This window comes from Macrobrachium nipponense, chromosome 5 (assembly GCF_015104395.2).
Source record: "Macrobrachium nipponense isolate FS-2020 chromosome 5, ASM1510439v2, whole genome shotgun sequence".
In the NCBI taxonomy this organism is placed as follows: Eukaryota; Metazoa; Arthropoda; class Malacostraca; order Decapoda; family Palaemonidae; genus Macrobrachium; species Macrobrachium nipponense.
The window spans coordinates 28823703-28849273 of NC_061107.1; the positions used below are offsets into that span (position 1 = coordinate 28823703).

Here is a 25571-nt window from a genome sequence, read left to right on the forward strand (position 1 = left end):
TCGACGCAGAGGAAGAGGCCTCCCTTGACCTAACTGATCCGGGGTGGTGAGCCGGAGTTATAGTGTCTGTCAGGATGACCGATTTCTTGGGGAGAGACTTTTTAAGTTTCTCCTCGGTCATCTTAGCCTTGGGGATCACTGAAGTAGCCTTAGGACGGACAGACCGCTGCTCTTCAGTGAAGCCCCGGAAAGAAGTGGAAGTAGAAGGATCAGTAGAAGGTGATGGAGAAAGGGAATTCAGGAAAGGGCCCTGAGAACCCACAGGAGCTGCCCCTACTACACCCTTACCTGTACCCATGGAGTCAATAGCCATGGGTTCAACGTCGAGGTTCATTGCCGCAACGTCTCTGCAACGTCCTCTGGGAAATCCCCCTCCTGTAGGGAGATCATGACTTGAAGGTCGGCCAGCAAGGGGCGGCCGCTATCGGGTCCACCACTGATCCTTTCTTGGCTCCTGGGAATATTAGGTCCGCCATATCCTGGGTAAGAATGTAGGGGCGCCCTTAGAATTCCGGCCAAAACCCCCTACCCAAGCTTGAGAGTCGACAAAGCTTTCTTCTTTTCTCATCAGAACCCTGTAAAAAAGGGTCTAGAGTTAGGGAGAGGATAGGGGAGGAATGTCTGTTGTGTTGATTATATGAATATGTGTCTCATATGTGAAAAGGTATAATATAACAACAAGTATTCCAGTGACGAATGAATGAAGAAAGTGCTAAGAAACTTACTACTAGTGAGGCATCTCCTACTAGCAAGTAGCAGGTTTGGCAAGCTTCATGATGCCAAACGATAAAATCCTCCACTTTCACTGCACATCCTGCATGAGAACGGCATACTATATGGCCGCATAGGTCTTGGAGGATGGCACTGCACCCAATCTCCTGGCACAACATCTGTAAGTCAAAGGATACATGAGTACCAATGACAACCTCCGGTGGAATAATATGCAAACTATCCGTGGGTGCCGGAGTAGGACCGACGGATAGAGATCTACGTATGAATATTACGTAGAAAAATTACGAGGGGGGAAGAAAGTCTCTGCCTCCGCCTAAGCTCACTTGTCATATGACTAAAAATAGACTCCGTAGGGCCCGGAGTTCTCCGTATGGCCCGGAGTTAATTAATATTGAGTGAGCAATGTCAAACTTCTAACGAAGCAAGGGATAGTACGAGAGGCGGAAATAAAAAACCCCCCGCAGTAACGCAAAAAAAAGATTCTAAACATTAAATACACAAAAATAAAAACAAAATAAAAACCCCTTAATCAGTAAGTGCTCGTGTGAAACCTATCCTAAGTGGATAGGAAACCCAGTGATTCCCTCCCCCCCTCTATGTTCGGTAGCGGCGGATAGACACCTGCCGGACTGAACTGAGGGGGAAAGAGTAGGGAAGAATGTGGGGTAGGGGAGCCCTCCCCCTGAGCGGCCAGTTAAGGACGGAGAAGAAGGGGGGAGGTCCCGAGCCCCCGAGGCACGTGACGAGTGAGAGTACCAGTAGGGGAGGGGAGATCCCCACCAGTCCCGTGAGTCACCCCCTCTCATGCAGACTCGGACGCTAGCTGTGAGAAACGAGTCATCACCCATCGACGTGGATGGCAATGTATGGAGGGGGGGAATGGGGGACGGGAGGGGGACCCCGTAACCGGGTGCTCACCGTGATAAAACGGTGGTCTTCCCAGCCAGGTGAAAGATACGAGGTGGGGAAGAACCGTCGGAACAACATCAATATCACTGATATAAATAGGATTATTGATAATAATCAATCAAATAAAATTAAAGCGATATCTTAAAGCTAGACTAACACGGGGAACACGAAGCTAAGCAAACAGAAAATTAGGTTAATCGCCGATCCGAAGAAAGGGGTATGTTAGCCTAATTTAACCTCTAGTTCAAGAAAACGGCGGGCAGGCTAATCACCAATCGACAATTGGGTATGAAAGCCTAACTTAACGGTAAAATAAATTATAACAGGGAAGCTAATCGCCATAACCGAAGCATGGTGTATGTTAGCCAACCTAGTACCTATAATATTATTAAAGGTAATCAGGAACTGAGAAGGAAGAGAGAACATCAGAATAATTAAGATGATATGACTCTCAATCGTGACTGATAAAACTCCTAACAATGTAAGGCGTAGCTAGACTAAGGTCCGAAACGTGCGGTCGGAGCGTGCCCCGTGGAGGCCTAACTAAAAAACTAACTGCATAAAAGATATAGAGACTATGTATAAGTAACCATATCTAAAGTACTGAGAAAAAGGGAAATCTCTAACGGTATGGAAGACCGAAAGAGATAACCCGTACCGCCATGCGGTCGAGGGGCATACCGGCCGATAAGGCTCCGAATATGTATAAAAACACGAAGATCATCATAAAATGAGATCAGTAACCCCAAATCAGTACTTACTTAGAAGCAGAAGTTGAAGACATCTGAAATAAATCCAAATAAATCCAAATAGAGCGAAACACAGCACCGAAAAAATTTAACGTTTGGTGTAACGCGCGCTATCGAAAGGAATGACGTCTCAGGCGTCGGAGGCGCTCACGGTAGTAGTAGACCGGGAGCTGTAGCACGGCTCTCCGTAGTTCGGGGTTTTGTCGAAGGAAGAAGCTAAATGGCAAGGGACCTCTGGTAGTGATTCCACTCGCTCCTTACTATACCGACACTTCTATAAGAAGTGAGCGAGCCATTTATCTTGGCATTATATTGTTTCTTTTTTCTCTAGGATGAATAGCATATTTATTCTTCAGAAATAGTATCAAAGGAACCATTTCACAGGCCGACACAGGTCAAGCCCAGAAAGGATAAGTTTCAGCTCCCTGCCCCAGCACCGAATCTGCCGATACGAAAGGGCCCAAGGCGAAGCATTTATCATAAGTGATTTTTACATCACGTAGGTAGTGGTTTGCGAAAACCGATTGGCATCTCCAGAAGGTCGCCTCCATCAGGTTCCGCACAGACATATTCTTCTTAAATGCAAGCGAAGTTGCAATGGCTCTCACTTCGTGAGCTTTCACCTTAAGAAGCTTAAAATGCTCTTCCTTGCAGGCAACATGTGCCTCTGAAATAAGGCTTCTCAAGAAGAAGGACAGAGCCTTTTTCGACATGGGCCGAGTGGGGTCCTTCACGGAGCACCAAAGTACATCTTGATTGGCCTTAAGTTGCTCCTTCCTCTTAAGGTAATACTTTACAATTCTCATAGGGCAAAGAGTTCTTTCAGGCTCTTCCCCTACAAGAAAAGATAAACCACGAATTTCGAAGCTCCTGGGCCATGGACGTGATGGGTTTTCGTTCTTAGCTAGAAATCCCGGGAGAAACGAACAAACCATAGATTCTTCCTTAAACCCGACATTGCCCTCAATAGCTTGGAGCTCACTCACCCTCTTAGCAGTTGCTAGGGCCATAAGGAAGAGAGCCTTCTTCGTTAGATCCTTGAACGAGGCTGAACTAGGTGGTTCAAATCTAGACGATCCAAGGAATTGTAGAACTACGTCTAGATTCCAGTTCGGTGCAATATGAGATTGTTTTTTAAAAGTTTCAAAGGACCTAATAAGGTCATGCAGGTCCTTATTCTCGGAGATATTCAAGCCTCTATGCTGAAATACCGCCGCCAACATACTGCAGTATCCTTTAATAGTAGATACAACAAGATGACACTCTTCTTTGAGAAAAATCAGGAAATCCGCAATCTGGGTCACAGAGGTACTGGAAGAGGAAATGTTCTTTCTCTTGCACCATCGTCTGAAGACATCCCACTTTGACTGGTATACACGCAAGGTGGAAGGCCTCCTCGCTCTTGCGATTGCTTTAGCAGCTGTTGATGAAAAGCCTTTCACTCTGACCAGACTTTGGACAGTCTGAAGCCAGTCAGACTGAGAGCGAGGAGATTTTTGTGGTACCTGTCGAAGTGGGGCTGTCTGAGTAGATCGCTCCTTAGCGGGAGCGATCTTGGAAGGTCCACTAACCATTCCAGTACCTCTGTGAACCATTCTTGGGCTGGCCAAAAGGGAGCGATTAGGATCATTCTTGTTGAATCTGACACTACGAACTTTTTTATTGTTAGCCCCAGAATCTTGAAGGGGGGAAACGCTTAGACATCGAGTCCGCTCCAGTCTAGCAGAAGAGCATCGATTGCTAAAGCCTCTGGATCCGAGATCGGAGAGCAGTAAGGATCCAGTCTCTTGTTTTTCGACGTGGCAAAGAGGTCTATGTGTGGCCTGCCCCACAACTTCCACAGGCTCTGGCATACATCCAAATGAAGTGTCCACTCTGTGGGAAGGACCTGATCTTTCCTGCTGAGGAGATCTGCTCTCACATTCCTCTCTCCCTGCATGAACCTGGTGAGAAGCTTGATTTCCCTTTCTTCGGCCCACAGAAGAAGGTCTCTTGCTGTCTCGTACAGAGAGAAGGAATGCGTCCCTCCCTGTTTTCTGATATATGCCAAAGCTGTAGTGTTGTCCACGTTGATCTGCACTACTGATCTTCTGACGTTGGGTTCGAAGGCTTTCAGAGCCAACCACACAGCCATCAACTCCTTTCTGTTGATGTGCCAGGATACCTGGTCCCCCATTCAGGTACCTGACACCTCGCTGGTTCCCAGAGTCGCCCCCCAACCAGTGTCCGACGCGTCGGAGAACAACACTAGGTTGGGGCTCTGGGATTGAAGAGACAATCCCTTCGCAAAGAGGTTGGGATCTGTCCACCATGTGAGTTGCTCCTTGACTTCCTGAGATATTGACAGGGAGAACGTCAAATCCTGAGAACGACGACTTCAATTCCGATGAAGAAAGAATTGGAGCGGTCTCAGATACAACCTTCCTAGGGAAACGAATTGCTCCAGCGAGGAGAGCGTCCCCAGCAGACTCATCCACTCCCTCGCTGTGCATACTTCTTTCCCTAAGAAGGTTGTTACTCTCTCGAATCCTCGGGCTATCCTTTCCTGGGAGGGAAAAGCCAGAAAACTCTGAGAGTTCATCCGTATCCCGAGATACACGCACTCTTGCTCGGGAATTAGCGAAGACTTCTTGAAATTGACCAGAAGTCCCAACGCATTCGTCAATTTTAGTGTTACTTGCAAGTCCTTCAAACAACGATCTTTTGAATTGGCCCTTATCAGCCAATCGTCGAGGTACATGGATATCCTCACCCCCTTCAAATGAAGCCATTGAGCTACGTTCCTCAAGATCCCCATGAACACTTGCGGGGCCGTCGAGAGGCCGAAACACAGAGCCCTGAACTGAAAAATTCTTCCCCCCATCATGAATCTGAGAAACTTCCTCGAGGAAGGATGGATCGATACGTGGAAATAAGCGTCCTGTAAGTCCAAGGACACCATCCAGTCCCCTGGACGAAGTGCTGCCAGCACCGATGAAGGTGTTTCCATCGTGAACTTTTCTTTTCTATGAAGAAGTTCAGGGCGCTTACATCCAACACCGGTCTCCATCCCCCTGAGGATTTCGGAACTAGGAAAAGGCGGTTGTAGAAGCCTGTTGAACGATGGTCTGTCACTAGTTCGATAGCCTCCTTCTCCAGCATCTGTTCTACTGCTAGATGGAGAGCTTGATTCATGATGGGGTCTCTGTACCTGGCCGTCAACTCCCTTGGGGTGGTCGTCAAGGGAGGTCTTGAGGAGAAAGGGATGAGGTAACCCCTCCTCAAAATTGAAAGGGTTCAAGGATCCGCCCCTTTCTGGGCCCAGACTTCCGCAAATCCTAAGAGCCTGGCGCCCACCGTTGTCTGAAGGACTTGCACGTTACTTGGGGGTCTTGACTGACTTGGAGAAAGTCTTTCCTCTTCTGTTGGGTCTACGACCCCTAAACGTAGAGGTTCTGGAAGAAGAAGCCCCTCGAAAGGGTTCCTGAGTACTAGACTTCTCCTTCTTGGTCTTGGTAGGGAAGGAAGGAAGAGGTTTCCTTGCCGACTGTGCTAAAAGGTCCTGGGTGGCCTTAGCCGAAAGTGATCTCAAGATGTCCTGTACTAGATTCTTCAGAAATAACTGAGCAGAAAGAGGAGCAAACAGCAACGAAGACCTCTGAGCGTGGGAGACGGACTTCGTCAAGAAGGAGCAATATACAGATCTCTTCTCCCCGATCCCCGCCCCATACAGGGAGGCGATTTCACTCGCTCCGTCTCTAACAGACTTGTCCATGCACGACAAAACGCACATGAGATCCTCTGGAGAAAAAGACTCTGGCACCTCTATCTTCTTAGCCAGGACTCCCAGCGACCAATCAAGGAAGTTGAAGACCTCCAGCACCCTGAACATACCTTTCAGGATGTGGTCGATCTCGTTCATTGCCCAAGTTGTCTTAGCAGAGTTAAGTGCAGCTCTCCTTGTGGCATCTACTAAAGCCGAAAAGTCCGCATCGGCTGAGGATGGAAGACCCAGTCCCAAGGACTCTCCTGTTTCATACCAGAAACCAGCGTGTCCTGATAGCTTCGAAGGAGGGAAAGCGAACATCGTTTTTCCTGCTTCCTCCTTGGAAGTCATCCAGGAACCAAAACTCCTAAGTGCCTTCTTCATCGAAAGTGTCGGCTTCATCCTCACACAAGACGAACCCTTCGTTGTCTTCGCCGTAGAAAATAACGAGTGAGGAGAAGGAGGAGCCATAGGACTAAGGGAATCCCCAAATTCTTGCAGGAGAAGCTCTGTGAGCTTCTTGTAAGAAGAGACAGCTGCGGAAGTGTTCGGTTCCTCATCCGAACCCTCTAGGATTCCTTGTCGAGGAGAGCGCGGAGGATCCTTAGGCAACGAAGAGAGTCCTAGCAGGAGCAGAGCGAGAGGTTGGAGAGTGCCTTCTCACAGGCGAGTTCAAATAAGCAGGAGAATGACGAGAAGAAAAGGAAGAGCACCCGTCCGGTCTGGATTGTCTGCAATGAGACTCCCTCTTCGAGATAGACGAAATCTCGACTGAAGGAGAGGTAGGGCTTCTACCCCGAGAAGGTCTGGATACATCAACAGGGCGCTTACGAGGAGGAGAGCGCCTACTAGAATCTGGGCGCCTATCCTGAGGAGAGCGGCTGCTAGGCGCCGAGTGCCTATCAGGAGCAGGGCGCTTGCGCGTCTCTTGATGCTTGTCAAGTTGAGCACGATCAAGAGCAGGTCGACTGGAAGGTGAAAAGCGCCTACTAGGAGAAGGCTGCTTGCGAGACTCTTGACGTCTGACAAGCGGATAACAGTCAGGAGAAGAGCGCCTCAAAGCTAACGAGCGCCTATCGGGAGAAGGGCGCTTGCGAGGCTCTTGGTGCCTACCAAGAGGCAAACGGTCAGGAGTAGGGCATCTAGAAGAAGGAGAGCGCATACACGGAGAAGGGCGCTTGAAAGGCTCCTGGTGTCTGCCACGAGGAGAACAGTCAGGAGTAGGGCGCCTCGAAAACGACGAGCGCCTACCAGGAGGTCGATGTACCCTAGGCTCTTGTCGCCTATCTTGCGGGAAGCGGCTACCAGAAGGATGCCTATCAGGCGCATGGCTCCTACCAGACTCTTGACGTCTGAAGGGAGAGGAGCTACGAACAGGAGAACAACGTCTACTCGACGCCAGATCCGAAATTGGAGGAGAGCGACATCCGGAAGACGAGCGCCTACTTGTGGAAGGGCGTCTTCTAGTTTCTCGAAGTTGCTGAGGAGAAGTCCCACGAGAGAGAGTCGAGGAAAGAGGCCTGTTCTGCTCCAAGTACCTATCTCCTTCCGGCCGTAACCTCGAAACAGCGTGATGAGCAGGTGAAGAACGCTTACCAGAAGCGGGAATCCAATCCGGAGAAAAGTCTTCTTTCTCTACAGAGCGTCTGATCGATGTCTGGCGCCTTGAAGCTGAGAGAGAGCCAGGAGAGCGGGGCCGCTTGCGTGAGCTCCTACCTTCAATCGAATACTCCCCATACGAAGGAGATCGCCTACGAAGCGGAGAACGATCCTCTGAAGAACGGCGCCTAGATCTCTTGATTGGAAGAGAAACGTCCTTCCTCCTCCTCGATCTTAAGGCCAGAGAGTCCGCCAAAGCTGAGATCTGAGCCTATAGTCCCGCAAGGACTCTAGTAGGAGAATCCATCCGGTCTTCCTCCGAATCAGGCGCAGAACGAGGGGCGCGAGAAGACGAGCGATCACAAGATCTCTTGGGCTTCTTTGCTTCCAAAGACGTATCTTCTGGGAAAACTTCTGGGCTGGAAGCCAAAGGACTGCAGGAAGCCTTCCAAGCCCTCTTCAACGGGCGCGAAGCATCCGGGGAGTTCCAGCCTCTCTTCGGCGAGGGCGACGACGAAGAGGAGAAGCACTGACGTAAGATCTCCTTCTTGTAACGATCTGAGGCAGCCTGGGAGCGTACTTCAGGATCTGCCGAGGGGACGCCTGACCGGTGGGGGCTCTCCCTAGCCCTCCTGCGGCTTTCGACTTTCTTACTCCACTGGAACTGGGAGTCTGGAAGAGGTCTAGGCCTAAAGGCACTAAGGAGCCGGTCAGACGCACCCTCCACAACACTGGGGACACTGCACTGATCACTAACACTCTCCTTACCTTCTTCTAACCTACGAATCTTCTGATCCATCGAAAGAATCGTGGCTCTTAAAGCCGCCGCCTCCGAAGACGAATCTTCAGCTTCGGTGCGGGGAGCAGGGGCTGCAACTTGGGAAGAAGGTTCTACTTCTACATTAGTGTTAGGTTCTGCATCCAACTCACTCATTCTAGACCTACTAGAACTTCTAGAGGAAGCCTTCCGTACTCTATCACGTTCCAACTTCCTAACATAAGAAGAGAGAGCCTTGTATTCGTCTTCATTCAAAACCTCGCATTCCTTACAAGGGTTACTAAAAGAACATTAATTTCCCCTGCATTTCATGCATACAGTGTGAGGGTCAACCGAAGCTTTCGGCAACCTCACCCTACACCCTTCATTCACACAAACCCTAAACAAAACAGAAGTTTTAGCTACTGAATTCAGGTCAGACATGTTTAAAGAAAATTCCAGTTCAAAGTCAAAAACGGTCCACAAATAGCGTAGCCAAGCCAAACAGAGCAAATACGTCACCAAAAAGAAGTCGAAATCAACTCCAGGCAAGCGAGAAGTGAAAAATCTATCCAAAGGAACTGACAACAGTTGTTATCGTTCCAAACGAAAGAAAAAATCTGGCAAGCAAGGGGGATTGGTTCATACACCCGCCACCCAGCGGCAGGTAAGGTAGACCACCTATCCTACCTGTCGCGTGTGCCGCGAGATTTGAAATTCTGTCGGAACGTCGGAGACTATAGCTAAGTATATATCTGACAGGAAAGTTCATGTACAAAAGTGCCAGGCTGTCAAACCTATCAGTTTCAGAGGTCCTTTATTCCTCACACCATTAGGCTGTGGAACAGACTCCAAGAGGAAGTCGTACAACTTGAAGTTAAGAAGTTCAAGCAAAGATGCAACATATACTACCCTAATAGTATTCTCCTTGCATTTTAATACATTTTTATCTACTACTTGTTAATTTATTAATTTACTTTTTCTTTTTTAAAAATCGAGTCTCTTCTTTCTGTTTCCCTTTACTTTGTCTACTTCTTCCTAATGAACACCACATTCTTTGGAAGCTTGAATTTCAAGTCAATGGCCCCTGTGCACTTGTTCCACATGAATAGGTTTCATCAACCAAATAATAATAATAACTGTGACATGTGAGAAGGTCTACAAAACACGATGACTATATACACTTCTAGCTGATGTTTCTTCTCAAAGTATTAGGTCTGTGGTTGCAGAATTCTTGAACAGAACTCTGGCATATACTCATAAGTGGAGTAGGCTTGGGGGTACAAAGCTTAACAATTCTAAAACTTAAAGTATGATACAGGCAGTTCCTGGTTATCAATGGGTATTCTGTTCTCGGCAGGGTGCTGATGAACAAAAGCCGCCAACAAGTTTTGGTTAATGGCACCTCTGTTGGGTATGTTATCGTCGAACGCCATAAAACCCGACAGCCATTAACCAAGTCTGCCGGTAACCAGGGGATTGCCTGTACTAAGTTGATCCAGGATACTTTTACTTTTGCCTCCTGATTCATATATAAATTGTAGTTTTAAATATCAGTGATTCTTTCAAGAGTTTAGGTGCAACTCTTGATAAGAAACTGATTTTTTGCAAAGCATATACGTACGTACATGCAATCCCCAGTTATCGGCAGACTCGGTTAATGGCGATTGGGTTTCATGGCGCTTGACTAATACCATAAAATCGACGATTTGTGCCATAACAGGCCGAATTTTGCTTATTAGCACCATAATATGCTGATAATAGAGTTATGGTGTCATAAAATACCTAACAGAGGTACCATTAACTGAATCTCAGTGTCATAAGCGCCATAAATTGCAGTTTCGGTTAATGGCGGCTTTTGCTTATCAGCACCCCGCCAAACGGAACCACAGCCGAGAACCGTGGACTGCCTATACATAATAGCCCTCTACTCTCAAGAAATCGGTGCTGTATCTTGCAGAAATGTTTTGAATGTTTTATGATGAACCTACTATTACATGTACCTATGTGTTTCAATTCCTTTCTTCTTCCTTGTTTGGATTATGTTACCCAGTGTGGTCTTCCAGTATTGACTCTCTTCTAAAATCCTTGGGCAAAGTTATGTCATCAATCAAGTTTATTTTCCCAACTCCTAATGCTGACGTGTGGCACAAACATACAGTGAGTTCATTATGTTTGTGGCATAAAATGTTATATGACACACATCTTCTGCACCCTTCTTAACCTAACCCAGATCTTTCGCCACAGCATGCTATGATGTTTATCATTACGACACATTACCCAGCCATAAGACCAGTTAAGAGAATTCTTTGACATTAGTCATGTCACCATGGAGCTCTGGATACCATAGAAAGGACTCAACAGCACGTACCAAAATACGTTTTTCCTACATCAAAACTTGTTTTTTTATATTTCTTTACATTTAAATATTTTCCACCTTTTCATTTTCCTTCAGCTTGTCATTTTATGCAGGTTAATTTCACTTTGGAAAGAAAGAAAAAAGAATATTACTTGATGTGAATACAGCAAATACCAAGTTTTCACAAACATTTGAATTAAAACAACCTTAAACTGGTCTTTCCTGATAGTACGTATCTACATTCTCATATCGTTTCTATAATTTCTTTCTCAAAATATTCACTAATGACCACTCACTTAGGAATAACTTTAAAGATGCCTAAGAATTAACATCTATAAACTAAAAGAGTTAACATACTTCCTTCCTTCTCAAAATATCCACTAATGACTACTAAACTAGGGATAATTTTAAAGATATATACTCAAGAATCAATATTCATAAACTAAAAGAAAGTTAACATACTTCCTTCTTTCAAGTATTCACTAATGACTACTAAATTATGGATAATTTTAAAGAAAAGCTAAAAGAGCATTAACATACTTCAGAACGTAACGTCTCAAGGTTTGCTTGAAGTCTAATGATTTCATGATGTTCACAGTCACTATTTCGCCTGTCATAGTCGTGTAAAAATTCATCTCCATCACCTGACATTCCATGCAGGCTTTTGAGTTTCTGGTTTTCAGATTCAACCTGGGAACAAAACATTACATCTACCAAATTATACTGGAAAAATTCATGCAATGAAGGATCGTAGTAACCGCCTCCAAGTTCCAAATCAAATGAACATTCAATCCTAAGAACTGTTATGCATATGCAAATAAGATAAAAGCTTCAGTGAATGGATAAAATTTGGATAAGAGTATGTGCACCCTTTGCTTAACGGCAAAGAAATTAATAAAAAAAATTATCATATTGCCTTGAATCATTAAAATCCTAAATTACAGTTTACAAAATAATGGGCTCATACTGGAAGCATAAAATATCAGTCACAAAATTATTTTTACAAAACCTTTGTTCAAGAAAAGCATTAATTTAAAAAATAATTATTCATATCAATGCATTTCTTATAATAGCTTAATTTCATGATCAACAAAATCCAAGGAAGAAAATGATTTTTTTTTGTAATTAGAAAAAAATCTAGTATATTGCCCTGAGTCCCCAGTAGCTTAATACCTCATTTTTTGTGAAATCTGGCCAGTTACCCTCAAGAGACAAGGAAGTTAAGAAGGCAGGAACTTACATTGTGAGTAATGGATCTGTTTCAAAAGAAAATATATTTTTCTTTTTTGAAGTTAAATCTAATTCACCATTAAGCCCTTTTCCACAATATAACATTGCAATTTAGATTGAAAGAGATCCATGGGGACTTGTAGGATCCGTCTAAGAGGTTTTAGGACTGAGATAAGCAATCAAACCCAAGGCTTTAACAGAAATACAGAAATATATTCATGAGGGCAAATCCCCAATCAAATCAAATAAGAATACAATTGGTAAGATCAGAGGCCATGTAAGACACACTTCAATTGACTTTATTATCATTACTATTTTTAATAACAGAATGAAATATAATCATTTTGAAAGTCCCATAGCAATAAAATTCACTTCATGAAAAAATGTGCCTACATATACATGTGAAGAATACGATACCAAAAGGACTTGAGTGCTACCCCCTTTTTTTGCACTTCATTCTCTAAAATTATCACTAATTCACTTTCTTTCATTATTTACTCACTAATTACTGTATTTTTTCATATTGTGTTCGTGACTGAATACTGATTTTTATGATAAAAATAATTTACCTTGTACCTATAATGTAGTTATGTATCTATTAAGCTCATTCCAGGTTGGGCCACTTACCGAGCATACACAATAGGTGTATGATACGATTCTATTCAATTTGATTCCCCTCTCTCTCTCTCTCTCTCTCTCTCTCTCTCTCTCTCTCTCTCTCTCTCTCTCTCTCTCTCTCTCTTTAAAGGTAATGTCAGATGTACTATTTGAAATGATATCAGTAGTGTAGTTTTTTTGGATGATAGAGCATATTGTACACTATCTAAAATATTCACTAATTCTTTTCATTTTATTTTCCAGTAAAAGCAGACTGGAAAATAAAATTAAAACAAGGACCAAATATTTTAAGTATTTTACAATATGCTCTATCATCCAAAAACACTACAGAAATGTCATTTCACATACATCTTACATTACCCTTAGAGAGGAGAGGAAGGAGAGGACCGAGAGGATGAGAGGACCGTAGAGAGAGAGAGACCGAGAGAGGAGAGGAGAGAGAGAGAGAGGAGAGGAGGAGGAGAGAGACGAGAGAGAGACGAGAGAGAGAGAGAGAGAGAGAGAGAGAGAGAGAGAGAGAAGGGAATCAAATTGAATAGAATCGTATCATACACCTAGTGTGTATGCTCGGTATGTGGCCCAACCTGGAATGAGCCCTCAGAATGAAGAACGCTTGCACGGTCTATTCACAGGCGTTAATAATTTTGTTAGAGAGAGAGAGAGAGAGAGAGAGAGAGAGAGAGAGAGAGAGAGAGAGAGAGAGAGAGAGAGAGAGAGAGAGAGAGCTTACACCTATTATGCTGGAATGAGCTTAATAGATACATTACTACATTATAAGTACACTGTAAATTATTTTTATCATAAAAATCTGTATTTATCATAACCACAATATGAAAAAATACAGAAATTAGTGAATAAAGTGTTGCTCTATGAAAAAATCAAATTAGTGATAATTTTAAATGTTTTATCAATATATAAATAAAACGGGACGACTTCAAACAGGAATGCTTATGTATACAGGAGTAACTAGATAAGTTATCAAACATTATGTAAGGCAGATTTATTAAATTTGTATTAAAGATTTACATTATTTGTATTAATCATTTTATATATAACTTGCTGTGTTAACATTGATATTAATACTTGAAAATTAGTAAATCATTGTTGTGAGCATTTTAGGCAGCATATATACATACATAAGAGTAACAGTTGTAGAAGGGTATTAATCTAAGGTGACTTAGGATGTTTGGGATGATGGTTATTGGTGTATTTCTGTTTGAAATGATATTGAATTGTTTTACTATAATAATTTAAGGTATAAATTTGTTTGAACTATCAAATTGAGCAGTGAAAAGTTACAATAAACAATTATAAGCAGTTAATTTAAGGGGTACAAGGTATTTGGCATTATAAACATTTTTAGAGAAGATTTTTGCATTTCCAGGGTAAGTTCTGGAACCTATCCCCATGTCAAAGTGGGGGAGCACTATACACTACATTCAATCCCAAAGGCACTAGAAAAAGGGGTCCCCATCCTTGAATAAGGCACCTTGAGATTTCAGGCAACTTTCCAGCAACCAAGATTTCTTCCAATACGTATCATGTGATAGGGTAACTGAATGACATCTGGTAATGTTGCTTCTGCCTAAAGCTTACTGAGCTTTAGTTGCAGACAGTGAATCCACAACCAAATGCAAAGAGCCAACTTTTCATAGGAGATGCACGACTGTTCAAGAACTGCTGCATCATAATAAAGGGATCAACACTGAACAGGAATTTCTTCATTGACGATTACAGTATCTGGATTCTACCTTATGTCAGAAAAACCTGGTGCCTATAATGCACATACATCGTCATTCTGCCTGAGAATTGTCTTTGTAGTCAGATCCAAGACTTTTCCCAGTTGACTGAGAACCTAACCAGTGTTGCTGAAGTGCCAGTAGTTCTGGTAACTCCTGCTCTTACTGCATCTCCTATTGGTGATCTTTCTGCAAGTTTTGATGTTACTCTTGCTGTAGTTGCTGCTGGTTCCCTGGCAATAATTGTAGCTGGTACTTCTGCTATAACTGCTCCTGGTGGTCAATGCTACAATTGGTTTTGTTATTTTCTGCAGCAATTATCACTATTGTTCTTATTGCAACAGCTACTACAGCCTTCACTGTAATTTTAATACTTGCTGCTATTGCGTTGTCCATGCTGCAAACCAAAAAGGAGGGAGAAGGGAAGTGCTGGTAACTGTAAATATTGATGTTAATGCTTGCTTGCACTATCATGGGCAGTGGTTGGCACTAATGTTACCTGTCGCTGGTAATGGAAGCTGATGGTACTGTCACCTCCCAATGATGATAGTTGCTAGTACTGATACTCTCAGATGTTAACTAGAGGTTACTGCAGTTGGCACTCTGTTGTTGCTGGGGTTTCAGAAGGCAACAGGTGATGCAGCAAGGCTGGTACACGCATGCTGCTGTTGCAAAGATGGCTGATGCTGTGAGACTGAAACTGGAGACTGAAGCAAAGCAGACAACAGGTACAGGAGCCAAAGCAGGAGGCTAGGAAAGTTAAAAAAAAAAAAAAAAAAAAAAAAACGGCATCAGCAGCAACACCAAAGATATGAAGCACACAACAGGAGTCAGACAAAGCATTGACAGTCATATTTGTCGCAACAAGAAAGACATCTCGGGTTGGAAATGGCAGCAGGCAGAAGACTGTATACATGTAGTTGGGTGAACATGTGGCCAGTGTACATGTGGCAGCACACAAACTGGACAGGAGCCCTAGCCAAAGGAAAAAAATACTCCCAAGGGCTTAGGAAGATGAAGAGAAGTTTCTATATGGGGCTTAAGCACTTGTATGGCAAAAGACAAGCAGTAATAAGCCCCTCTGTGCAAGTAACACTTGCAAAAGCAGAACTGCTGTTGACAATAAGAGTGAGGCTAGAAACAGGACAGTAAGAAAAACTGATTACAAGTGCAATACCAAATGAAAAGCATGTAATCACTAAAGAAGGCTTAGTAGGAGCCAAATAAGACAAAATCCAAACAACATCAACGAGTGCTCATGAATGGATGTTATCAAAAAAGGAATTTACAGCACATCTGAAACTACCTCTGGTCAGGTGAAAAAATTGCTGGCATAGATTAAAACTAGGCATGAGTTCACTGAAATTTTCATGAAGTAAATATCATCAGCAAAAGGAAAAAATCAATGTAAAATAAATGAAATGAAAAGAGGAAAGAAACAGGGGGACTTTAAATAATTACAAAGGTATAGGAATTACTGGAGATTTTACCAAATAAAAATACAAACACAATAGTACAATTAACTTAGCTCCCAGAGAAGTAAGGGACCATAGTATGTCCATGCACTAACCTACCTGAGCCATCTGAATACCCTTTTCTTCCACAAGTGGATTGATTTATTTGGGATTGGGTGCACACACAAATAGATTGTTTAAGAATGTAATGGGTTTGCGATTAAAAAAATATTATAATGGAAAGAAAGGGCACAGAAGGATTGAACCACTGAGGAATTCCCATTGCAAGTATGCATAATTGAAGGAATGCCAAAGAACATATTACAGGTTCAACTTGGAAAGGATAAATCTGAAGAAAAACATTAACAATTTTGATGACTGTACTATCATGATTAGAATAATGAAGTAAGTCCATCATTAATAAAAAAGATACACGACTTTTGCAACAGTATTTCAGCTCACTTACAAGACAATGGACACTTTTACTTATTATCATACAGCAACTTTACCTTTAGTACATATTGCAAAAGGTCATCATATTTTTTCTTCAGTGACAGCAAAATATATTCATCTCTACTGCCCATTTCTCGTTCTGCTTGAAGACTTTCATGGCTTGCACGTTGTGCTTCATCTTGTCTCTTAATGCGGTGCTGCAACTGACGAATCTGATGAAGCATAAAGAGCAATACTTAAATTATTCAGAATATAATGAAACTTGTAACATTCACTAACAGGTAACGCCTATAGTGCATACTATAAAAGAATCATCTACGCATGAAAGTCAACTTTTATTCCTTAACTAAAATTCATAGTCTATACAATATATTATGATTTAATCCTGCTGCAAAAAACTTAATTCTACTAAGGTACAAAACAATATTGCTATTGCATTATTTAGCTCTCATTTTACCCTGTAACTTATTTTTGTACTATAAGTCTCACAAGCACAGTAGTACTGTACATAAAAGGATTTTGACGTAAGGAAAAATCTATTTCTGGGCGATTGGCTCGTGTCGCCAGCGAAATATCCTTTAATCTATTATTTCTAGGGTAAATGTACTAACACATACCAGAGAATAAATAAAATAAAGAAAAAGGTCAGTATAACTGACTCGCTCACCCTCTAGGAGGGTGTCGGTATGAACACTAGGCGAGTGAGACCACTACCACGAGCCAAATGCCAATAGAAATCTCCCACTACAAAACCCTCCAAGAGAGCCGTCCCACAGAGAGAGCAGCTCGTACTACTACTACTCCATCCCCACGCTCGCGACTGCTGCGCCTCTGGTGGCCATCCTGAAGTTAGCAGACAATCTTGAGCGAAGGGACGGGTAGGGGGGGTATTTCGCTGGCGACACGAGCCAATCGCCCAGAAATAGATTTTTCCTTACGTCAAAATCCTTTTTCTGGGCTCAGCTCGTGTCGCTTGCGCGAAATCGTACCAGAGAAACAGCACAAGATTGTAAAGAAAGTAAACAGAATATAATAAAAACAAAATAGGTCAAATCAATAAAAGATACAAATAAATGAATGAATATAATTGCTAAAAAGATACAAATCACAGTAAAACAAAAATCAGAATTATGCTTAAATTACCCTAAAACTAATTATGTTTAATAATAAAAGGTAATTTACATATATACAATAGGTAAAATGATTACCTATCATAATAAATCTGTGTAATAAACATGTATCAATAAAAATAGCAATTAATATAAAGTTACATAAAATTTGATCAATCACAAAAATATTATATCTCAGGAATGTATATGACTTAATATACAAAAACCCGTAACCATTGTAATATGATTGTATCCCCTAGCATAAAAATAAGGGGATAACATCTATGAGATCAGTATGGTAATCAGCTGTGTGTGTCCCTAACCAGACAAAAGGGACACTATATAATCATAAAGCAGCTAAGACACAAGGGTGAATGCTAAGCTAATGAACAAGGTAGGAATAGACGAACTGTTGGGTGAGGCAGGTAGAAAGGAGACTGAATCTTCTACTATAATCTAACTAGAGTCAGGGGAAACTATGTTACCCGCTGCTACTGCTGGGAATTTCAGAGCTTCCAAAGGACTAATGGTAGTGACGTTTGAACACTGTCGGCGATTTCCATCCGGTATACTTCTTTAAATCATCAAAATTCATATGCTGGAAGTAATTAATTGAGGTGGCTACTGCCCTGACATCATGTGCTTTTGGAAAGGAGTCAGGATTGGCTTGTTTTGATAAAGTACAGGATTTGTTGCCTGATGCCTTTAGTGGATAAAGTACCACCTTTTTCCTCCTAAAGAGGGGCCCGATGAGGAAGAGGAGGTCCTGGATAGAAAGGCTCGTAAGGTTGAAACTGGACAAAGGGAAACATCTTGCGGAAGGGGTAATACCTTCCAAGGGTTCCCACCTCATCAAAGGATCTTCATTCTTTGCTAAAAAACTACGTTCCGGAGAAAGTAGCACTTCCCCTGTGGGAAGGAATTGAACATGATCCGGATCTCTGGATAAAGCCGACAGTTCTGAAATTCTTGCTCCTGAAGCTAGGCTTAATAAAAACAGAGTTTTCCTTAGGAGCATCATAAACGAGCATGTGTCATTATCGGTTTCGGAACCGCCAGTTTTAGAACATCGTTTTTAACGAACCATGAAACTGACGTAGGCCATGACAGAGGGCCTAAGTCTAGCACATGCTTTAGGAATAGACGAGAAATAGGTATCTGTCAAGTCTATGTTAAATCCAAATTGAAATATCTTTTTCAATGCTGACTGTTTGTCGTAATAGTGCTAGCTGCTAAACCCTTTTCAAATAAAGATCTGAAAAAGGATATAGCAGAATTAAACTGTCATGAATCTGATATCTGACTCCTCAGGAAGATTGCTAACTTTTTGACTGGCAGCATCATACTGCTCAAAGTGAATCCCTTTTATCGGATTCCAGGAAAAAGAATATTCTGAGGGTCAATATTCGCATCTCTTTTTTCCGCAAACTTCATGAAATCCATAAAGTTAGGGTTTTGAGAATCCCTGAGGAAGCGAACACAGTCTTCGTTTGTACTGACTGGGAGAGCTTGGGACTGGGGATCCGAAGGGGACGAAGGCCCAGTTCCAGAATCATGGGTACCAATTGCTCTTCGGCCAGTCCCTGGGGCTACTAGAGCCACTTGACCCCTGAATGTCCTGAGTTTGTCTAATACTTCATAAGGAGATTCACTGGAGGGAAGACGTAAATCTTCTCCCAGTTGTTCCAGTCCAGAGCCAGGGGCGTCCGTGTGGCGTAAGCCAGAGGGTCCAGGTTGGGGCTACATAACACGGTAGTTTGTGGTTTGCTTGTGATGCGAAGAGATCCACCTGTAGCCCTGGGACTCTTTGAAGGATCCATTGGAACGAACTCTCGTCTAGAGACCATTCCGACTCTAGGGGTACTGATCGGGATAGGGCGCTGCTATGACGTTTTCTCACTCCAGCTATGTGGGTGGAGGAAAGATGCCAACTGAATTTGTCTGCCAGGGAGAGATGGCTATCATGACGTGGTTTAGATGACGCGACTTGGAGCCTCCTCTGTTTATGCAATGACTACCACTGCGCTGTCCAAGACTAGCTTTATGTGGGAGTACCTTGGTGGGCGTAATCTTTTCAGAGTCAAGAAAACGCCATTGCCTCCAGTACGTTTATATGGAACTGACGGAAACTGGGGTGACCAAATTCCTTGAACCTTTTTGACTTGGGAGTACCCTCCCCAGCCGCTTAAGGACGCGTCTGTGTGGATGGTGATCCTGGTGGAGGGAACACTGACAGATTCTTGACTTTTGCCCACGGCCGAAGCCGGTTCTTTAGAATCAGAGGCACTGAGGATAGCTTGTCCTGGACCTGACATTTGCTCGTGAGCGCCAGATCCTGGTTAGATCTTTTAGTTTGGCTTTCATTAAGATGTTCGTTACTGAAGCAAACTGGAGAGAGCCGAGGATCCTTTTCCTGAGCTCTCCTGGATGCTAGTTTGTGACTTAGAAATTGCTTGACTGACTTCGCTATTTCTTTCCTTTTGGTGGATGGAATCGACAGAGTGTGTAGGATAGATTCCATTGAATGCCTAGCCACTGAAAGTTTGACTCTGGAGTGAGTCTTGATTTGGATCTGTTTATCTTGAATCCTAGATATTCTAGGAATTGGATCACTTTCAGTGTGGCCTTGTTGCATTCTTCGACTGATGGGGCCCAGATCAACCAATCGTTCGAGATACGCTACATATAATCCCTTGAGCTCTGAGCTGTTGCACTACTACTTCCGCTAGCTTCGTGAACACCCTGGCTGCCACGTGAGCCCGAACGGGACTACCTTGAAGGAGAACGTCTGATCTCCTATCTTGAATCCCAGATACGGACGGAAGTGTCTTGCAATAGGGATATGATAGTAGGCGTCTGTAAGATCGATAGAGGTGGTGACGCCCCCGCCCCACGGGGAAGTAAGGTCCGCACCTGTGAGATCGTGAGCATCTGAACTTGTCGCAGCGGATGGCTAAGTTTAAGCGGGACAAGTCTAAGATACCCTTCTTTTGTTTGAGCCTTTCTTTGGAACGCTGAACAAGCGACCTTGAAATTTTGAATTTTAACCTTTTGACTTTGACTATAGCTCCTTTCTGAAGGAGTCCTCTGCGTACTCTGTCAATTCCTTGGAAGGAAGTTGACGGAAAGGTCTGGCTGGAGGTGGGTTCGTCAACCAGCTCCAACCCAGCCCTTTTGACACTATGCTCTGAGCCCACTGGCTGAATTTCCACCGGTGGCTGGCGAAAGTGAAACAGCCTCCCTCCTACCTGAAGTTCTTCATTGGTTCTGGAACCCCCTCGACTCTCTGAAGTGCTTTCCCCTATTGAAGGGGCCTCCCGATCCTCTCCCACGAAGGACCGCTTACCTCTGCCTCCCTTGTTTCGAGCGGTCATACTTCTGAGAAGCTTGACTCTCGAAGGCTGATTGTAAGCTGGAGAGATGGCGTATGAGGTGGAGGGCTGAGGCTGAGGGGATATCACATAAATAGGCTGTGATTGACCTTAGACGTGGAGGGCTGGGAGGCTGTCTGCACTACGGCACTGTAGGAACTTGTTGAGGGAAGCGCGGTTGCTTGCTTTTGGTAAGGCTGGAAACGTCTGGGTTTCCTTTGCCCCTTACCTTTTGGTGTCAGGTCTTGCCTTCTCCTAGCCGTAAGAACCCAACGGTCCTTAAGGCTCTGGTTCAACCTCGTAGCCTCTGCCTGGACTTCCTTTACCATAGCCTCTGGGAAGAGATCTGCGCCCCAGATGTTAGAAGAGAGTAACCTATTCGGTTCATGACGAATGGTTGCCTCTAGCAGGACATGCTTCCTACAATTCGTTCTGGCAGTAGCAAACTCGAACATATCTGACTGCACCGTTTGAGTCAGGGGCTTTGGTCATAAGCTTAAAAATTGGTTCTGAACCATAAGCCCAGTGTTGCTACTTCAGACATAGCCATCAGGTTGATTGACCTGGCTAGTCGTGTTTTCGAGTCAAATTCCGCTTGAATAAGACTATCAGGGGAGCCTGGGCAGCTTTTCACCAAACTGCTCCATAGCACAGTCAGGTTTGAGTTTGCCAGCTGTGAAAGTATTAGGCAAGTCTTCCCACAATTCTCCAATTGAAGGGAGCACGGAGATGTGGGGTCTGCTTCTTTTAACTGAGGCATGGGTTCCCCTTTCTGATCTGCTGAGATGGTCGACCTAGTTATCTTGGTTAGGAAAGGGAGCGGGTACTCTCGTCCATCGTGAAAATGGTAAAGGGACTTTTGAATGGTTGGATCTTGGTGTTCGAACAGTCCATGTCCTCTTAAACATCTGAGCCATTCTCGCGAGCCTGGTCTCGAGAATAGAGGACTGTCTCCTTTGGTACCCTGTCATCCCTAACCATAGCGAAGGCGTGAGCCTAGCGTAGCCTATGAAGGGAGGCTGTAGGCCTTCCGGGTAGAACTCGAAGTCCTCTATTCTTCGAGTTCCAAACTCCGGTATGGAGATGAGACCATCTTGGAAGGGGGCGTATGATGCTACTCTCCAAGGATTGTTCATGGAGAAAGCGGGCAGCGAGTCATGCGGGGGAAGCTGAGATCCGCTAGTGATGGAGGTTGAGGGAGAGGCAAGAGGGGGCTTCTCTTAGACCGGCTATAATAGTGTCCTGAGAAGTGATCCTGTCCGACAGGCGGGATATCATATGTTCCATACTCGTCTTAAGGGAGCCCACTAGGTCGCCCACCTGTTGCAAACAGGCCAGCTTGGTGTCCAAAGCCGGAGCTGCTGCGGAGGTGGAGGGGAGACTCTGAATAGGCACCAAAGGTAGTGGAACTGGTGATACTGCCGGGGTGCGGGATTTCTCCTTATGGTTTACTCTTTGAGGACTTTGAGCCGGAGCTAGACCCTTTAGACCTGTCTGGGCCGGGATTACGAGCCGGAGACTTGCGCGAGGAAGAAGACGAGGACGTCTTCTTCGAAGACGATGACGTCTTAGTCAAGGTCATATGTTTGGACTTGATCTTAGTCTAACCGAAGCCTCTGGAGGAGTAATATAACTCATCACCCGTAAAGCCTTGGAAGGATGGAGAGGTTGCAGGGGTAGAAGAAACAGTCACTCCCAAGGGAGACCCTTGGGTACCTGCAGTACTTACCTCGGCCAACAGGTCGTCTATACCTACCATAGGTTCAACATTTATATCCAGGGTTGCGACATCCGTGGAGATATCCTGGTCTTGTTCTGTTAAGGAGGCCGCCAGTTGTTTGTTGGATAAAGGCAATAGAGGGGTCCGCCTCTACCGGGTCGACGTACCCAGTCGCCTTGCCTCCGGGAAAGATTAACAGAGCTAATCGCTTCTCCAGTATGTAGGGCTGACCCTTGGCGGCGTTCTTGCCAAAACCTCCGACCCAGGCCCGCAGGGTAGCCAATGCCGTATCTCTTACTGCCGGAGCCTGTAAGAGAGGGTATATTTTAGATTTAAGAATCACTTAAAACTAAAACTTAGAATATAACTTAAACTAGATGCCTTAAGTTAAAGTAAAATAACGTAAACTTAAGTACTAAAAGAAGCGGAGCAGCATGCGGAGATGGAATACTTACGCCTTCCAAAAGCTGGCTCACCAGATCGTAACATATGGTACACGTCTCATGGTACCAGACCTGGATGTGCCCCGTGCGGAGTCGCGCATGGATCATGGGACCGGCCAAACTTCGTGTCCACAGGGGTCCTGAAGTGTAGCGGAACATCCCGGATGCTCACAGTTGGTGGCCTGTAAGTGGGAAGACACATGAGTATCTTAAAGGGGGAACACTTACAGACTAAGGACAAAGAACTCCGTTACATGCCGGAGCTCGGAAAAAATTTGGGCATAACCCCTCCCTGCATTGCCTGAATAGGCTATAATCCCGGAGAGATCCGGTAAAATGAAAGGGAGGGGAAGGGATGGTTTAAGAAACTTAAGATAAACTTAAAGATAACTTGAAACCTACATGCAATGTCATGCAATGAACCGGACTAGGTCCAGTGAAGGCGGTGTAGTAACTCAGCAATACGGTACGGTTAGTAAAGACCTACTGTATGCTCCGGTCCAACTACGGTGGACTATACCCTTCCGCTGGATACCAGGGCTCCGATAGGGAGGAGCTCTAGTAAGGAGGGAAGGGCGAGATGACATACAGACTCGAGCTAGCCCGGAGCGGCAAGGAAGTAACGGAGGGGGGGAAGGCCAGGGCCCCCCACAACGTACCACCCGGCCGAGCCGAGAAGCGGAGAGGTCGGAACCAGTCAGGGACTGTCGGACTCCCAGGTCCCTCCGGTGGAGGGGAGAGGGGGAGCCAGGCTCGTGCATGCGGGGCGAGCAAGGACAGACCGACCCACCCCCCCCACCCGACTCTATGGGAGAGCAGGGAGAGGGGGGAGGGGGACTGGCAGGCGTCTGGCTGACTCGTGATCACGTAGTGACCACGAGGCGGTAAACTAAGATACGGTAACCAAGCCTAGGCCAACCAACTGATCAGAGAGAAGCTATCGGGAAGCAACCTGAACTGAAAAGCGGCAGCATATAGGCCCATAGGGCTAAACCAACTGATCAGAGAGAAGCTATGTGGAAGCGACCGAACTGATCAACGGTAGACTAGGCTCTACGAGCCGGACCTAGGCTAAGCCAGACGCTAACTAACTCACAGTGAACAAAACATATAATATATATAATATAAAAATGAAAGAAAGAAGGTAAAAAAGCAGGAGAAAAAATCCAGGAGTGTGCGACTAGCCCGAAGGCGAGTCTACCACTCAAAGCTAGTCAGGGCCGATACTAAGAACCTGGACTAGGGTCTGGATATAAAAAGCCTACATAAGGTGAAATACATACATGTATGACAACCTGAGTAGACCTAACGACGCGGATAATCAAAATATAGCGTAAATAATAAGGGATGTTCTAGTATGGGAGACCAAGAACGAACCCAACATGCGGCAGGACCATGCTGCCATGCTTCCATCCCCCGAGAACGTATTTGTACCTAAAAAACGGCAAATACTGTCTCGGGGACGGAAAAAACTCGCTAACCGTAAATAACTGAGTACTTAACTTAGCTGCTGCAATAGCTGCACGCTCCATTATCGAAAATCCGAAGAAAGGGCACAAAAATCACAGAGAGAAAAAAAAAATAACACGTGTGACTCGTGTGAGCTAACTGAAAAGGATGACCACCAGAGGCGCAGCAGTCGCGAGCGTGGGGATGGAGTAGTATAGTACGAGCTGCTCTCTCTGTGGGACGGCTCCCCTCTTGGAGGGTGTTTTAGTAGTGGAGATTTTCTATTGGCATTTGGCTCGTGGTAGTGGTCTCACTCGCCTAGTGTTCATACCGACACCCTCCTAGAGGGTGAGCGAGTCAGTTATACTGACCTTTTTCTTTATTTTATTTATTCTCTGGTATGTGTTAGTACATTTACCCTAGAAATAATAGATTAAAGGATATTCGCGCAAGCGACACGAGCTGAGCCAGAAATAAAGATATAAAAAGTACTAATTACTTAATAAAAAAACTAACATCAAGGGCATTAACCAATAGTTCCATTAAACTGATACGTGACGACAATATGAGCAAAAAAAGTCATCATTTCAATTTATTTTTATGGTTCATGCACACAAGTTTTACTTTCCTTATACCTGGTGTACTAAATAGAAGCTTTCTTTCCCAAGATGAAAGCACTTTTGGGTCACACTCTTGGATGAAAACCCCAGTACTATGAGTCCCATTACCCACTATGCTATAATGTTATTTGGTGTCTGTACAAGCTGAAGCAGTAGAGCATTAAATCAGAAGAAGGAGGAGGGCTCTATCAAAGAAATATGAGGTTCTTATTTCTTTTAAATGTAAGTATTATTTTTTACTTCATGCCCCAACAATAATAATTAATTTTGTCCATTTAAACCAAAAAATACAAAGGGCAATTAACCCTTAAACGCCTATTGGACTTATTAAACGTCAACGAAAATTGTCAGTTGGGTGCTTAATTGACGTATGACACGTCAACGCTAAAAAGTTTTTTTAAAATTCGCTGAAAAATAGTTATAGGCCTACTTGGCGAAAACTTTTGAATCATGCACCTTGAGGGACACTGGGAGTTCATGGATCAAGCTGTTGTTTTGATTAAAAGCGTTATCCA

The 25571-nt window shown here is 44.2% G+C and overlaps 1 protein-coding gene across 1 annotated transcript in view; it reads right to left on the bottom strand.

Annotated features, from left to right (window-relative positions):
- The window catches only part of LOC135215261 (golgin subfamily A member 6-like protein 22), a 147829-nt gene that overhangs the window by 54987 nt on the left and 67271 nt on the right, over positions 1-25571 (bottom strand). Inside the window, exons 7-8 of the mRNA XM_064249796.1 lie at positions 16401-16556; positions 11391-11540 (exon numbers count right to left, since the gene is read on the bottom strand). Coding sequence (XP_064105866.1) covers positions 11391-11540; positions 16401-16556 — 306 coding nt within the window. The remainder of the gene's footprint in view (positions 1-11390; positions 11541-16400; positions 16557-25571) is intronic.